Below are 15,917 nucleotides of genomic sequence, written 5' to 3'. Positions count from 1 at the left end.
TGGAACTATATTTTAAATAAAACAAAGAAAAAACTTCTCCCCTGGGGCTTTTTCTGTTTAGTAAACGTGGACAAGTTGGGGAGGCTGCAGAGACAGCACTGCAGAAATGCTACAGTGGAAAGAGAGAGAAAACCACATACCACCCTCAGTTTTCTGTTCCCATTAATAAGGAAATTTCAACTTTTGAAGGAATTCTGATGTGACCTCAGAATGAGGAAGAAAAATAGAAGCCTATTTCCAAGAGGAAGAGAATTTCTGAGACAGAATAGTTGTTGGCACAGCCCTTGTGCTCATCACCACCTGATTGTAGCATGCCTTGACCACACACACATAGAGGAAATGCTCCTTTGATTTCACAATCACTCTTTTTGGGTGCGAGTAGCTATAAATGCCACAGGCAAAGTGAGCTGAGACAAATTCTAAGGAGCAACCACCAGCTGTCTTAAGAACAGGAGGGCTGTGCTGAATCTGTACTCAGCATGGGCCGAGCATTCATTTTGACGTGTAAGTTTGGCTTAAATAGCATGTGTATGTTGGATGTTGTTGTTTTGCTAGATTTCACTCATTAAGATATGCTACTGTGCAATGTGCTCTTATTAGGAATGGAGGAGAACTTTGATCCCGTTCATAATGAAAAAGTAAGCATATGTAATTTGCACTTCCCAAAACAATAGGTCAGGCATAGGCAAACTTGCCCTCCAGATGTTTTGGGACTACAACTCCCATCATCCCTAGCTAACAGGACCAGTGGTCAGGGATGATGGGAGTTGTAGTCCCAAAACATCTGGAGGGCCGAGTTTGCCTATGCCTGCAATAGGTGTACCAAAACTCAGGCATCCTTCGATATGTGCACCTATCTGAATTTTGCAATGCAGTTCTCCAGTAAAGTAGGTTGTACAAAGCATGCAAATTCTGGGGTAAAGTGTGCACATAAATGCATATATTTGTGAAAATAATTTTAAAAATGCATTATCCTTGGGGAAATTGCTTTGCAAGAATGTGTATATTTGGAGAAATTTGTACTAAAATGCTGTTGAGTTTTCATAAGGACTTAAAATCACAAAAAGATTTTGATTGAATCTAAAAAGATTAAATTACAGGTCCTATGTTTGCCTGTGCTGACTGATTTGGGCTTCAAGATTAGACCCCATTATTTGAATTATATTCTAAGGTACTATTCCACAGCCGTAGACAACTTTCTCATGGTGTGGCAGAAGGTTTGTATTAAGTGAATTCTGAAAGAAAAGCAGATGGGGGAATGAGAGAGAGAGAGAGAGAGAGAGAGAGAGAGAGAGAGAGAGAGGAGATCTGAATTACTTTAAGAATAAACCACCAGTAGATTGCGTCAAAAAGGGGACTTCGGCTAATGGTGCAAAGGGTTAAGACACACACTGGTTGAAATTTCTCCTCATCCCAACTATTAAAGCTTGAGACCAGAAGCAGTGCTTTCTTTTGCTTCTAGTCATATGAGAAAAGGCAAAGACACCCTAACACTTCATTTTCTGTTTGGGAAAATATACCATCCATCACATTCTAACCTTTATCTGAATGACCTCAAAAACCTTCATAACATTCACAATCATTTTAGCTGTTGGTTATTGGGTTAGCAGGATGGATGAGAAACTATTTCTCAAGCTCTTTCAATAGCACAGGAAATTAAATGTTATTGAAGAGGGGCAAGCTTGAGATTTATGGGTTACAGGACATGTAGCCAAAATGATATCATTTGTCTTTCATTTTGTATATTCTATTGAGGGATTAAGTACCATTGGTACAGTATTTTATAATACATGGCTGGACCTATTGTAAAGGAACACATTATGATGTTCAGGCATGTGGTTATTTGATATTGGTGTTTTAATCATTAGGACAATTCAAGTTGGTGTTTGAGTCTATAAACCATTTTGAATTCAAGTACGGAAAATGCTATTAGTTCTAATAAAAATGCTATTAACAATGATCATAACAGAATCAACTTACTGGAAGGTTCCAAAGAATCCAGCTACCTGTCTAATATCTTCCATTTTCATTTTTCTCTAGGTTTTGCCATCTTGCTGGTTTTTCACTGCAGTAAGTAAGCCTTCCCAGAGTTGTTACTCGCTTAGAACAAGCCAAGTGAAAATCAGGCAGAGTAAAGCTTGGGTTTGTTGGGCTTCGTTAAGACATTTCCTGCTTTAGAATAATCTACCGCATGATGGAGTCGGTTAGACAGAGCCAGGTGTCAGCACCTAGCACAAACACCTGGCATTGCTCACCTGGGCATGATAGTTTGAACATACATATAATGCCAATCCTGGCCCGACAGCATTGGCTACCAAATAGTTTCCAGGCCCAATTCAAAGTGCTGGTTTTGACCTATAAAGCCTTAAACAGCTCAGGGCCGCAATGCCTTAAAGACTCCTTCTCCCCACAATTATCATCTGAGACCCTTCTTTGTGTGTCCCTTCCATCAGAAGACTGGAGGGTGGCAACATGAGAATGAGCCTTTTCCAAAGTGGCTCCCCCCTGGAATGGGCCTTTTCTGTAGTGGCTCCCTCTGCAGTGACTCACCTAGCTTCTTTGTCACATATCTTTAGGTACCAGGCAAAAACATTCCTCTTCTCCCAGGCCTTGGGCTAATTAAACAATCCCTGGCTTTTTAAAGGGGGGTATTGTTTGCTACTATGGTGTGGATTTTTGTGTTTTTATGTTGTAGACTGCCTTGTGATCCTTGGCAGTAAAGATATTTATTTATTTAATAATAGACTCAGTTTCAAACTTTGTCTCTCCCATATATGAAAGGCATATCTAAATTCTAAAACTATAACCAACTTGTTTATCTATTTCCTCTCCACTTCTCTACAAGTATGGGTGGGCAAATATAGTAATGGAACAAATCCAGCCATATGACAAGAGCAAGGCTGCAACCTTAAGGTGTTATGTCCCCACATTGGACCTCTATCATCAGTAAGGCCAGGATGTTTCTGTGGATGCAGGTAGGGCAGATCTGACCTTGGAACTCCCTCACCAAGAGTGGGGTTCATTCTCAAACTTGAAAGAGAGAGAGAGAGAGATTGGGGTGGAGGAGATAGTATGCATCAGTACAATCTCCCAGGAGCTGTAGGAATGCAGAGTCAACAGAATATTACCTCCAGGTAAATTATTTTGTCAACAATTCCAGATAATTCTTACACGCACTTTCATCTTTGCAGGCTCTGCTTTCAAACTGGTTTGCTATTTCACCAACTGGGCTCAGTACAGACAAGGTGAAGGGAAATTCCTCCCTCAGAACATTGATCCCAACCTGTGCACTCACCTCATTTATGCATTTGCGGGAATGTCAGAGAACAAGATCAAAACACTGGAATGGAACGATGAAACACTCTACAAGGATTTCCAGAATCTCAAACAAAAGTATGGAGAGTGCTGGGGAGGAAGGATGACTTTTTTTGAATTTCCTAGAACTAGGATCTAAATTTGTATGAGTGCTCCCATTTTCTGATAAACAGAGAATTCTGGGCTTAAGAATTGTATAGAGTTTGGTTAATGAGATTTGAAGGTGGAAAATTGGTCAAGCCAACACCTTTATATAATGCTGTGTCATTCACTGTTTCTTAGGAAGAAGCTTCACTTCCCCATGGAGGTAAAAGGTGGTGAGACCTAGCTGAGTCTAAAAATCTAATTCTGTGATCTTAACCCCTTCATGTACTAACTAGCCCTATGCTTGCTAGTAAGGTTTAAAAGCAATTTCCTATGCTCCATACCCTCAATCCCAAGTTGGGACTTTGAAAGAAAACTACATACAGTATGCATGATCTGTTTGTGTACACTGTTTTCCATGCAGCTGGGAAATATATGCAGAAATGCTAGCTTCCATGAGCAGCACAAATGAACTTCACTGGGAATGATCAGAGATATTTGTAAGCTCAGCTGTGCAAGACAAAAAAAAACCTGAACTCTGTTCCTCTCTTCCCCTCCTGTCTAGGAATCCAAGACTGAAGACACTTTTAGCTATTGGTGGATGGACATTTGGAAGTCAAAAGTAAGACTTGGGCATGGGGTTTCTAAAAGAGGAACTTCATCATGAGTAGGCAATATGTAATAAAGATGGGTGTTTGCTTCAGTCAAATCCTGAATGCAGAACTGAAATACTGTAGCTGCTTCAGAGAGATTTGGGAGAAGTCCACAGTGAAGTGAGGTCCCTATGAAGTGATTCAGATTGCACCAGGCATTTCCAAATTCCCAAATCAAGGTCCAGACCAAATATTGTGTTCTGTGCTGCTCTGTAGCATATCCTATTCCCTCCCTCTTCTCAATAATAATATGCATCATGAAAGTTTCCTGTTGGAATCCTAGAACCCCATCTTTCTATTTCATTCATTCATTTTTGCATTGCATTGCATTTACCAGATGCCCAATAATGCGTATGTTCTGGCTAGTGTGTAAGGAATTCCAAAATAAATAAAAAGATAACTTTAATGCAAATGATAACAGCACTAAAAGGAAGCTAAAAAAAAATCAAAGTTGGTAGCAATGATGCATGTTTTCAGTTTCATTTGTTTTCATAAAGCAAATGAAGGTTAAATTATCAAATTTAAAAGGAAGCATAAGGTGTGAAGTTCATTAAGCGAACGTTTATAAGAAGTTCGTTTCTTTAGTAGCCACACATCATATTCTGGATGGTGGAAGCACTTAGAGAAGTGTCTCCATAAATGATCTCTGAGCATTTGCAGGTACGTACAGGGAATGGTAGTCATACCAATACTGTAGCATCAAACTGTGATGGGGTTTAAAAGGTCAAAATCAACATTTTGTGATTTGGGCTGGAAGATGATGTATTACCATAATACGCTCAGAGGCAGAGTCCCAGCCAGTACTTGCAGCAATTTTCCATCCTGCTCTCAGTTTCTAGACTGTATTTTAAAACAGCCCCATTTCCAACGCATTACACAGATACAGTAGCCAACATGGTGCCCTCCAACTATTATTGAACTACAACTTCCATTAGTCCCAGCCAGTGTGGTCAGTTATCAAAGATGATGGGAGTTGTACTCCAGCAACATCTGGAAGAAGCACATTGGCTACCTCTGAATTACAGTAATTTGAATAAGGCCTGAATAACAGAAACCAAAAATTCTACTTCATCCATGTAGGCTCATAGTTGGCACACCAGCCTAAGCTGCTATTTAAAGTTAAGTTGCCAATTTTCATGAAGGTAAATTTTTTTTAATTGGGTGGCAATGTTAAGATGCTTTTGGGGGAAAAACTGGAAGAAGGTAAACATGCCTCATTCCCCCCCCCCCTGTACTGAGACAAATAGTTTCAGAATAATTTAAAGGTCACATGACCATGAAATTGAAATACTGAGAACTATGCATATTAGTGCCAATCTTCCATCTCATGTTAACCACAGTGCTGAAAATGCCCACTGAAACCAGTCCTTCAGATTCATCTAACAAAGGCATTACAGTTGGAACATTAACTCTGAGAAGCATATGTTCTCAGAATAATCACACACTGTGGTTTACCTTATTTCCCCCTACTCCCAATCCATTCTTTGGAGACAAATCAGGTCAGGGGCATGCTTTATAGAAGCAAAGCAAAAACAGATTGAACAATGAAGTTTCTCCCATGGCTTGATGGAATAAAAGGAAAGTCTGTTCCTGTGTTACGTATTCTATAGGGACACTGCCTGATTTGCCCCAAGGCTTCAGTTGTGGACCTGTTCTTCATAAGATGGCATTGTTGGTTGGCAGCAGAAATACTGTAAGCACCAGTTATGCTTTTCCAAAATTAACAACTACCAATACACCAGAGTGTGTGTGCTTATGCAGCCAGTATGGTAGCCTTCACCATTCTGGTGCCTTCTGAATGTTTTGGACCACATCATCCATGGCATTGGACTATCACAGTCATGAACTGTAAGAAATAAATAGGCAAAGTCTACAATTTGGTCTTAATGACTTGATTCTCTACCTATCATGGGTGCTGTAAAATTAGACATATATATTTTTTGCATTGGCAGGGGACTGTTAGGGGTGGAATCGAGACCTCCAGAATGTACTGCTGATCATTTAACCCCACACAAGCATCTTTGTGGCTTTGGGAGTGATGAGAGGTGCTACAAGAGCCAACTATGAGCCCAGGTGATGGGTGATGTAACCTCCAGTCATGGAGGGGGGATGTCCAGATCTGATGGCTCCTCAGGGTCACTGGTAGTACAAAGATCTGCTGTGGGCCCTGCTCTTCCTAATTTGCTTCTACGTTTGAGGTCTGAGCAGGACTGAACCAGGACACCAGGACATGGTGACCTTGCAGTGAAGCAAAACAGCAGCATGTTGGAAAACTAAAATCAAACAGTAAAAGCTTGTGGGTGGACAAAGTCTTCTTCAGCAACCATCTGAAAACTAAAAGACAAGGGTCCAGTGGATAACCAAAGGGAAGATATTTTGTATTTTTAGCACCATCACTGTCTTGGGTGCCAAACAAAACAGCCATGATGTGTATCTTTTTGACTTGAATTGCTTCCCTTCTAGGTTCTCTGCTATGGTAGCTACTCCTGACACACGTCAGACATTTATTAATTCTGTGATACAATTCTTGCGAAATTATGGTTTCGATGGCCTGGACCTAGATTGGGAATATCCTGGAGCCAGAGGCAGTCCTGCAGCTGATAAAATGCGTTTCACTTCCTTGGTTCAGGTACAGTAAAACTCAGCAAATCACCACCAACCAATTCTACTGTCTGCCTGCAGATTCTAGGGGCAACTTCTGTGCACAACAGGCAATGAATTTAATAGGAATATCAGGGAGTGCTGCAAAGAGACAATATGAATTATTGTTTTCTCAGTGAACGGATGGAATCAAGTTACAAGATTCAGACTTGTATCAAATCCCAGGCTGTGCCAAGGTGTTGTCCAGAGACCAACCCCTAGATTTGCCTTTGTGTCGGTTATGATAGGGAAGTTGACCACCAGTCAAGATATCAGAACTGGGTATACAAATAGAGCCCTAGACCAGCAAAACTAAATTATGTGAAATGTGAAAGCTTGTGTAAATCACCAGACGCATCTAGAGTGGTTTTTGAGACAATATGGAACAAGGGGCTTAAAGATAGGTTCTTGTGCCTCAAGTAGTGAGCTAATAGGTTGAACCTATAACATATAGGTAAGATAACGTATAAATATTCTATAAGCTAGCCCTACAGTATGGTCTGAAGGTACATGAGGCCACCACCTTGCTCAACTAAACAGGTCTGAATCTGGTAACTGGGAACTGCATGTACTTTGCCTTGGGTTCCAGAACAGAAGAAAGGTATGGGATGTAAATGTAATCAAAGCATATGGAATTTTCAGTTAGTTCTGAGGGAAAGTGATTGAATCAGTAGGTCTCTACCTACCTACACTTCCGCTCTTTACTGGGAAACCTCTTCTGCTTTGATTCAATTTAGATTTCCCTTTTTATGGATTGATTTTAATTTGATTTATTGTATTTCTATGACGCTTTTCATTCAAATGAATCCCAAAGCGGCTTACAAACAATAAATTACAACATGATAAACCATAATAGAACATCACAAATATAGTATAAATCATATAAAATAATTAACAAATCGTCAATGAAGCAATTACAATCTATAAAACAGCAGCTGAAAAATAAACCAAACATCACAATTGCAACAAAAGCCATATTGTATGATTAACAAATCAATACGGCATTTATAATCTATAAAACAATATTAACAACTTAACAAAATAGCAGCTGGGGAAAAAAGCTAAGCACTGTTAAATTCATGCCCACTCTCATAACTCACAATCTTTCACTCTATTTGGTTCATTAAAATAAACATAAAATACAGCACACATAATATACATCAGCTCAACCAAATGCTGTACTAGCTGGGGTCCTCATGCAGTGGGTGATGGAGGAGATAGTGGGGCTCTCAGGCCTACTGCCAGTGGTAAGGTAGATATTGACTCCAGGTAGCCTGCCCAGGTGCCATTGATGAGGAACTCACCCACATCGCTCTCAGTAATAAGGAAATGTGAGAGGAGCCTGTCTCTGTTCCAGCTTCTTCAGCTGCTTCTTGGCCAACCTGGTGGCAGGGAAGGAGGAGGCTGCTGAGGGGAATGAGGGGGGTGGCTGGTTGAGTCCATCAGGCAGGAGGGAGAGGCCATGATTAACATGCTGAGAGAGCCTCAGCAGGATCCTGGAGGCCTGGATGAGCTCGCATCCAATGACTCAGAGCTGTGTATCTGTCTTGGTGTCCATGCAAGGCATGAACCAGAGGTCATCAGCCAGCATGGTTGAAGCAGGAGATGTGAGGGTGGGCCAAGAAGCTAGAGAGTGTGGAAATGGGGATGTTTCCATCTCTTCCACATCCTCGAGCTTTAAGAGAAGGACAAAGGCAAATTTAATTATTGTTCTACTCAACTATTTGCCTTAGGAAATGGTGAAAGAATTCCAGGCAGAAGCACAACGGACAGGAAAGGAAAGGCTGCTGCTGTCTGCTGCTGTGGCAGCTGGGAAGGAAACCATTGACAATGGCTATGAAGTGGACAAGATTTCCCAGTGAGTATGATGAGGCACTTATGAACCATGAAGGGAAATTAATGGTGGCAACTCACAGGCAGCTTGCATTTGATACTTGAGAACCAGTTTAGTGCAATAATTTCAAATCATGGTTGACAAATCATGCCAGTGGGCACATAATTACCCACAATGCATCCACTCAGGATTCTTATGCTAGAGATGGAATAAACATATTCGAATTCCCCTTGCAGGTCTCTGGACTTCATCAACCTGATGTCATATGACTTTCATGGATCTTGGGAACGCGTTACAGGACATGTCAGCCCTCTGTACCCTGACACCGTAAGTGTTAAATATTTCCTAGCAAATTGTAGCCTCTCATTTTAATTGAAAGTAAAGAAAATGTCCAAAGGTACAAAGCAAACCCACTATTTCTTGGTCCTCTAGGTCAGCCTTTGCCAAGCTCTACATCCTGTGAAAGGTTTCCAATATGGAACTGGGATAAAGTTCTTGGCTGAAAAAATGTACAAAAACAGATCAAATACGTATTGAGATACAGTATATGAAATACATTGAGATACAATATATATTGTGATATAATGCATGCTTAAATGCCATTGTTATGGTTTCGTATCGTTTTAAAAATATTCATCATTGAATAATGTGGAAATGGGGTAGACTAAACTAATGAATGGATATATGAGAATTTGATACAGACTGGGAAAAGACTCATGTCTCCATCCATAGTCCATTGAGTCGTGGCTGCTAGGAAACTACAGGTCTGTGGAGCAACCAGAGATCTGAACAGTAAAACTGGGCAACATGCATTGATATCATGCTTTCTATCTCATTCTACCTCATCAAGGACAATGCTGTGAAGTACTGGATGGGCAAAGGAGCACCAGCTGAAAAGCTTGTCCTGGGAGTTCCTCTCTATGGACGAACCTTTACCCTTTCTTCCACACAAAATGGGGTTAATGCTCCAGCCTCAGGACCAGGAACAGCTGGCACTTTCACCAAAGAGGCTGGATTCTTGTCTTATTATGAGGTAGGAAAGATGCTTAAATATATATATTGTTAGGCTAGCCCCACTTCTCTAAGTGGTGAGATGTTCCAGGAGTAGAATGCTTACGAAAGTTTGTTTTTGTTTTTGTTGTTTTGCAATACTGGGTTGTTGCGGGAGGTTTTTTTTTCGTTTTACAAATACAGGTTGTGTATAGGTGGAGGCACTTAAATACTGCAGAAGAAAGCTGCCACATCAGATCTCCAGAGACAGGGCACCCCTGATACCGCTAACTTCCAGAGCCCCCCAAAACCCTTTATTTCACTCTCCAAAAATGGCGACCCCTTTCTTCTTGCAGACCTACGTTACGTCATCCTCGTGACACATGCTCCTTCCCCAGTGTAGTCCTATATTTAAAAAAACCTAGCTGTCCAGCATTTTGTTCTCATGGGGACACATCTAGTGCTGTACTGAAAAATCCCATTCCTAATATTTTTGCAGGGCCATATGCAGTTACTTTCTTTCCAGTTACGGTACTTTCTTGCAGGTGAAAACAGTTAATTGCCATGTCTCCCTCTGCACTGTTGGGCTGGGCACTGGGATGGCAGAATCCAGAGGAAAGTGAGGAGAAATAGAGGGGGGGTGAGGCTGGAACAGATGGAAGCCCTTCCGTTCCCACCACATGGTCCCCTCTGGCTCCAGTGTGGAGATAGGACTTCCAGCTGCCTCCCCTCCTGAGCAGATCTTAATAGAAATTCATTTTCTTATCTAGAATTAAGAGCATCTGCTACTGTGTTTTGATCATGGCAAACCCGCTGCCTTTACTTTCCCCCACCCCAATTAACTAATTTCCTCAAATTTATGGACATATACTTCCCTTTTCTGTTCTGCTTTCCATGCGACACACACCCTCAGATTTGTTGAGAAAGTTGTGGGCAAACTTCAGGACAGGGCTGAGAACACACAATCCAAGAAGGTTCAAAGTGAGATTATTGGGTTGTTGTTTCTGTTTTAATTAGGTATTTTGTGGTTTTATATCTTGATTTCATTCTGGGAACCGCACTGAGACCCCCGGTTATACAGTGGTACCTTGGTTTGCAACCGCTTTGGATTACAACCACGTCAAACCTGGAAGTGTGTGTCCCTTTTTTTGGATTTAAACCAATGGGGGGGAGACCCCATTGGCGAAAGCACGCCTTGGGTTACAACCTGTTTTGGTTTACAACTGGACCTCCGGAACAGATTATGGTTGTAAACCAACGTACCACTGTATAAATTCCATAAATAACAACAATAATAATCTGCACTATACATTTAAAGCATCATGCCTCTTTAAACAATTGTGGCTTCCTCCCTGCCAATGAATGATGGGAAATGTAGTTATTAAGGGGGCTGAGAGTTGTTAGAAAACTCTTATTCCCCTCACAGAGCCACAGTTCTCAGAGTGGTTTAACAGTTACGGTAATTTCTTTTCCCAGGGGCTCTGGGAATTTTAGGTCTGTGAGGGGAATAGGGGTCTTCTAACAACACTTGGCAGCACTAACACTGTACTGTGCCTGGTGGAGACTCTTCAAGGTCTTTCCCAACACCTGTCATGTGCATGTGGCCTACCACTGAGCTATGGTCCCTCCTCAGGTCAGCAACCATTCTCTGTCGTATAATATATTCCCAAAACTTCCTGGAGTAGCGTTAAAACCCCTATTTTGCTTTACTTATTTTAAGGGTAAGGCACCTGATACAGACAGCTTTAAGAACATAAGAGAAGCCTGCTGCATCAGACCAATGGCTCATCTAGTCCAGCATCTTGTTCTTATAGTGGCCACCAAGATGCCTCTTTGAGACCTGCAAGTTGAGCATGAGCGCAACAGCACTCTGGCCACCTGCAACTTCCAGCACCTACCTATTATTCAGAGGCACAATGCCTCTGACAGTGGAGGTGGAAGATAGCCATTGTGGCTAGTAGCTATTGGTAGACTTGTCCTCCATGAATTTGTCTCTCTGAAAGCCATCCAGTTTGGTGGCCATCACTGGTTGGTGAGGGATCATGTTCCATAGTTTTACTATGTGCTGTGCAAAGAAGTGCTTTCTTTAATCTGTCCTATATCTTTCACCATTCAGCTTCATTGAATCTCCATGAATTCTACTGCATGAGAAAGGGAGAAGAACTTTTCTGTATCCACTTTCTCCGTGCCATGCATAATTTTATAAACTTCTATCATGTCATCTTTTCTCTGAACTAGATGCCCCCAAATGCTGAAACCATTCCTCGTAAGAGGAAGCTTGCTCTATCTCCTTGGTCATTTTAACTGCCCTTCTTGCAATTGCAACAGGCTCTGATTTCTACACCTCCATAAGGGGGAAGTTGTCTGACCTCAAGTGTCTCAATTCAACCATGTGGTAACACAGCCATGCTCCAATCAATTTTGTTTCAGATCTGCAACTTTAATAAAGGTGCCACCACAGCAGTGATTCCAGGGGGGGATGCGCCCTATTCCTTCAAGGGAAATCAGTGGGTAGGATACGACAATGTGGACAGCGTTAAAACTAAGGTAACAATTATACATATATTTGCTTTTATCCTTACAAAACATTTAGTGGAGCTCAGTCAATGTTATGCTTCAAAATCGTCACCTGGTAAACATGCTAGCAAGCTACATAATGACTAGATAGTAATGATACTAGGTTATTTAAGGACCACTTTGCTATGTAGAATGCGATTTCCAATAGGAATTAAGGTGTCAGGGGCTGGACTGAGGAGGAATGGTGGGAGTTGCCCCCCCTTTTCCTGAACCTTCCCAAGGGCAGGAGGACAGTATTGATTTAGAACAGCGGTTTGCAGAGGGTCATAGTCCAGAGGGGGAAAGCTGGGAAATACTGGGTGAGGAACAACTAGAAGAGGAAACACCAAGAGAGAGACAGCTGGCAGATTCAGTGTCATTGGACTGCATTCCTGACCCTCCCTCCCCCTTCGCCTAAGACTAGAAGGGCTTTGAGAGTGGTAGAACAGAAAGCGCAGCAGCAACAAGCTCAGATTACCCAACATAGGAGTGACGTAGATTAATGGGTTCAGAGGGGGTGAACCTTTACTGGGAGCACCGCCATTTCTAGAGAGATATGCATTCCTTTGTCTTTCGCTGTGATTTTTAAAGAAACTAACTGGCAAGAACACTCCTTTCATTTGATCTGTTTATTACTGCCACCGGGGGGGAGATCTGATTCCCTGAAGTCTGACATAAGTGGAGATTTTCACTGCACATAGTGATTAGGGTGTTGGACCTGGGAGACCATGGTTCTAATTCCCACTCAGTAATAAGCCTCACTGGGTGACCCTGGGCCAGTCACCATCTCTCAGCCCAACCTTCCTCACAGTGCTGTTGTGAGAATAAAATGTGGGAGAGGTAGAACCATGTACACCACTTTGAGTTTCTTGGAGGAAAGGTGGGATATAAATGTAATCAATCAATAAAAACACATGCAGTGGGTAGCTATGGTTCACCATGCTTTTCCAAGGACAAAATGCTTAATGTTGAACAATAGCAGCCAGTGATAGGGTGATGTTGCAGAGCTGCTCTCCCAATACTGACATCACTGCCGCTTACATGGGTAGGGTGGGGCAAGGCACTGGGCTGCATGGATGTCCTGATGGAAGTGCAGGATTGGCTCTAGCCATAAGCTGCAGTGATACTAGTGTCTGGAGGTCAGCTCTGTCCCACCACTCCAGCAACCGCTCATATTGAAATTGTCAGTTGTCATGATGATTTACTTTTGCCTTGGACTTTACTGTTAAAGGCAGCATACTTACAGACCTCTGAATATTCTAATTTCCTTCTTAAACAGGAGCCATATTCATTGCCCTAGAACGGTTCTCACCATTATTATTACTCCCATAAGCCTTTGAATTCCTGTTTCTGTTTCTCTCAGGTCAACTATCTGAAGCAAAAGAAGCTGGGAGGTGCCATGGTATGGGCCATGGATCTGGATGACTTCAGTGGTTCTTTCTGTGGCCAAGGAGCATACCCACTCCTCCAGACTCTGAAGAGAGAACTTGGCTCCACAGGTTAATCCTTTGTTATTATATTTGTTTTTCTTGAAATCCTCAGTCACAAGGCCTGTAGGGAACTAAATATTTACCCAACACTCTTACTTCATTCTGGCTTCCTGTTATATAGCAATAGGTAGTTGCACCCATGATATAAGAAGAAGAAAAAAGGTCTCTGTGAAAAGGGGAGTTTCTTGTCTCCCTTTAGGCCTCTGGCTGTGCTTAAATAAACTCGTTTAACCTAAAACAGCTCTCTTAGGCTGTGCATTTCTCCTCCTCTTCATGCAACACACCAGGGAATGAACAATCAAGGCTGTGTAAGCACATAAGAGCCCAGTTGGGTCAGCCCCAAAGCCTACCTATTCCACTATCCTCTTTCCCACAGTGGCAAACCACATGCTTCTGAGAAGCACACAAGCAGGACGTGAGGCACTAGGTCTCTCCTACTGTCCCCCTCCCCCAGCAACTGTGGGATGCTGCCTCTGATCTTGGAGGCAGCATATTCTCCCCATGACTAGCAGCCCTAGCTTCCATAATTTCATCTAATCCCTACCTTGAAATCCATCTAATATGGTCAGCGCCATTTCTTGTGGAAGCAAGAAATCCCATTATTTAACCAGTTAACCGTTTCTGACTCTCCCACCCTTCATTGGGTGACTCCAGGTTCTAGTATTATGAAGGAAGGAGAAAAACATTTTCTCCACACCATGCCTTCTGTTTTATGAACATTTCCCACACACCACTTCTCTGCACCAAACAGCACTTTCCCTGGTTCCTTTTCTACTGATATTGAAAGGTTCTCTTTGTGTGTGACTAATTTCACCCCATCCCCATTAAATTTCAAGTTAGATTTCAGCACCATTTAATTTATTTCATTAATCTGGAACATCTGAAGACCACCTTTCCTTGATTGAGCAATCAAAGGCGTACCTCACACTGCAAGCTTAAATTTGCCACAGCATCCTAAAAGTCAATGTGCACAGAAGCCTTGCATGTGGTACCAGAAACGAGAAGTCAGAGGAAGAGGCAGAAGAGGCAGCTCCATTCCTGGAGCCTTTCATGAGCACCAGCTCCAGATATATACAGTATTATTAATACATATATACCGTATTTTTTGCACCATAACACTCACTTTTTTACTCCTAAAAAGTAAGGGGAAATGTCTGTGCGTGTTGTGGAGGGAATGCCTACGGGTGGCATGCCTACGGATTTTCCTCCTCTAAAAACTACGTGCGTGTTATGGTCGGGTGCATGTTATAGAGCAAAAAATACGGTATATATAGCTTTTTTAAAAGGCTAAACTATCTATATTCTTCTTCTGGCAGGCCTGGCACCAAACCCCAAACCTCCAGTTCCTGCTGAACCTCCAAGACCTGATGTGCCACAACCTGATGCGCCACAACCTGATGTACCACAACCTGATGCACCTACAGCAGACACCTTTTGCCTTGACAAGGAGGATGGGATCCATGCTGATTTGCAAGATGCCACAAAGTATTATATGTGCACCCACAAAAAGACTTTCAGCATGCCTTGCCCAACAGGACTAACTTTTGACAACCAGTGCAAATGTTGCAATCATCCTCAATAAGGGGCTTCTAATATAGGCAAGCCCCAAAGATGACATTCCGTTGTCTTCAGAGCTAAGTACTTCAGAGCTAAGTGCTTTGCTGTCCCTGTAAAACTGCCTATACTTCCAATATGTTCATCTGCATATTTCTCCAAGTCTTTAACAAATAGGCTTATAGTATCTGCTTCTGCTTTGCACTAAAGAACAACGCACCAGCCAGCAAGATATGAGCACTTCATAATAGTTTGCTTATACAATATGTAGCCACTTGCTCCCTATTTCTGATAATTTTAGCAAAAGAAAATAAACTCATTTCAACTAAAAGTAGTTAGAGGCTTGTTTTGTTGCATACCTAGCAGGCAACCAGCTCCGTGAATTCATTTTAATAATAACTGGTACTAAACATGTATTTCAAAACATTCTCTCTGTTTGGTTCATTTAAAAAAAAAAACCCCACAAGGAACAAATTTAGGATCCAAAAGAGTGACATTTCTGCTTTTGCTTTAGTATCTAATAACTTTGCAATTCTTGGCTCTATGTATGACGTGTGCATACACACGAAAGCTTATACCAGAACAAACTTAGTTGGTCTATAAGGTGCTACTGGACAATTTTTTATTTTGTTTATTTTTATTTCGACTGCGTCAGACCAACACGGCTACCTACCTGAATCTAGAAAGTGGAAACTTATTTCTGGTAGCTGTGTCCAGCATTTCTGCCAATAGATGGCACTCTACACTTCTCTAACAAATAATGTTCTATATTTTATCAGATAGTTGTTCCTTTTATCTGAG

The 15,917-nt window shown here is 41.8% G+C and overlaps 1 protein-coding gene across 1 annotated transcript; it reads left to right on the top strand.

Annotated features, from left to right (window-relative positions):
- The first annotated feature begins 396 nt into the window (after positions 1–396).
- LOC128416075 (chitotriosidase-1-like) lies at positions 397–15,447 on the top strand. The gene is made up of 11 exons (XM_053393157.1): positions 397–504; positions 2,041–2,070; positions 3,192–3,393; positions 3,965–4,021; positions 6,516–6,681; positions 8,426–8,550; positions 8,763–8,853; positions 9,377–9,559; positions 11,947–12,063; positions 13,436–13,571; positions 14,879–15,447. Exons 1-11 carry the CDS (start codon positions 480–482, stop codon positions 15,142–15,144), a joined length of 1,398 nt encoding a protein of 465 aa, XP_053249132.1. The 5' UTR covers positions 397–479; the 3' UTR covers positions 15,145–15,447.
- Positions 15,448–15,917: the final 470 nt, after the last annotated feature.

The sequence above is a fragment of the Podarcis raffonei genome, chromosome 6 (genome assembly GCF_027172205.1).
Source record: "Podarcis raffonei isolate rPodRaf1 chromosome 6, rPodRaf1.pri, whole genome shotgun sequence".
In the NCBI taxonomy this organism is placed as follows: domain Eukaryota; kingdom Metazoa; phylum Chordata; class Lepidosauria; order Squamata; family Lacertidae; genus Podarcis; species Podarcis raffonei.
Note: the sequence above shows the minus strand (reverse complement) of the source record. Positions and strands in the feature narration are given on the sequence as shown.

Excerpts from the sequence above, each read along its gene's own strand:
- LOC128416075 (XM_053393157.1), top strand. The coding sequence starts at position 480 with ATGGGCCGAGCATTCATTTTGACGT. Across the intron at positions 8,854-9,376 it reads GCCCTCTGTACCCTGACACC|GACAATGCTGTGAAGTACTG; the intron begins GTAAGTGTTAAA and ends TACCTCATCAAG. Across the intron at positions 12,064-13,435 it reads TGGACAGCGTTAAAACTAAG|GTCAACTATCTGAAGCAAAA; the intron begins GTAACAATTATA and ends TGTTTCTCTCAG.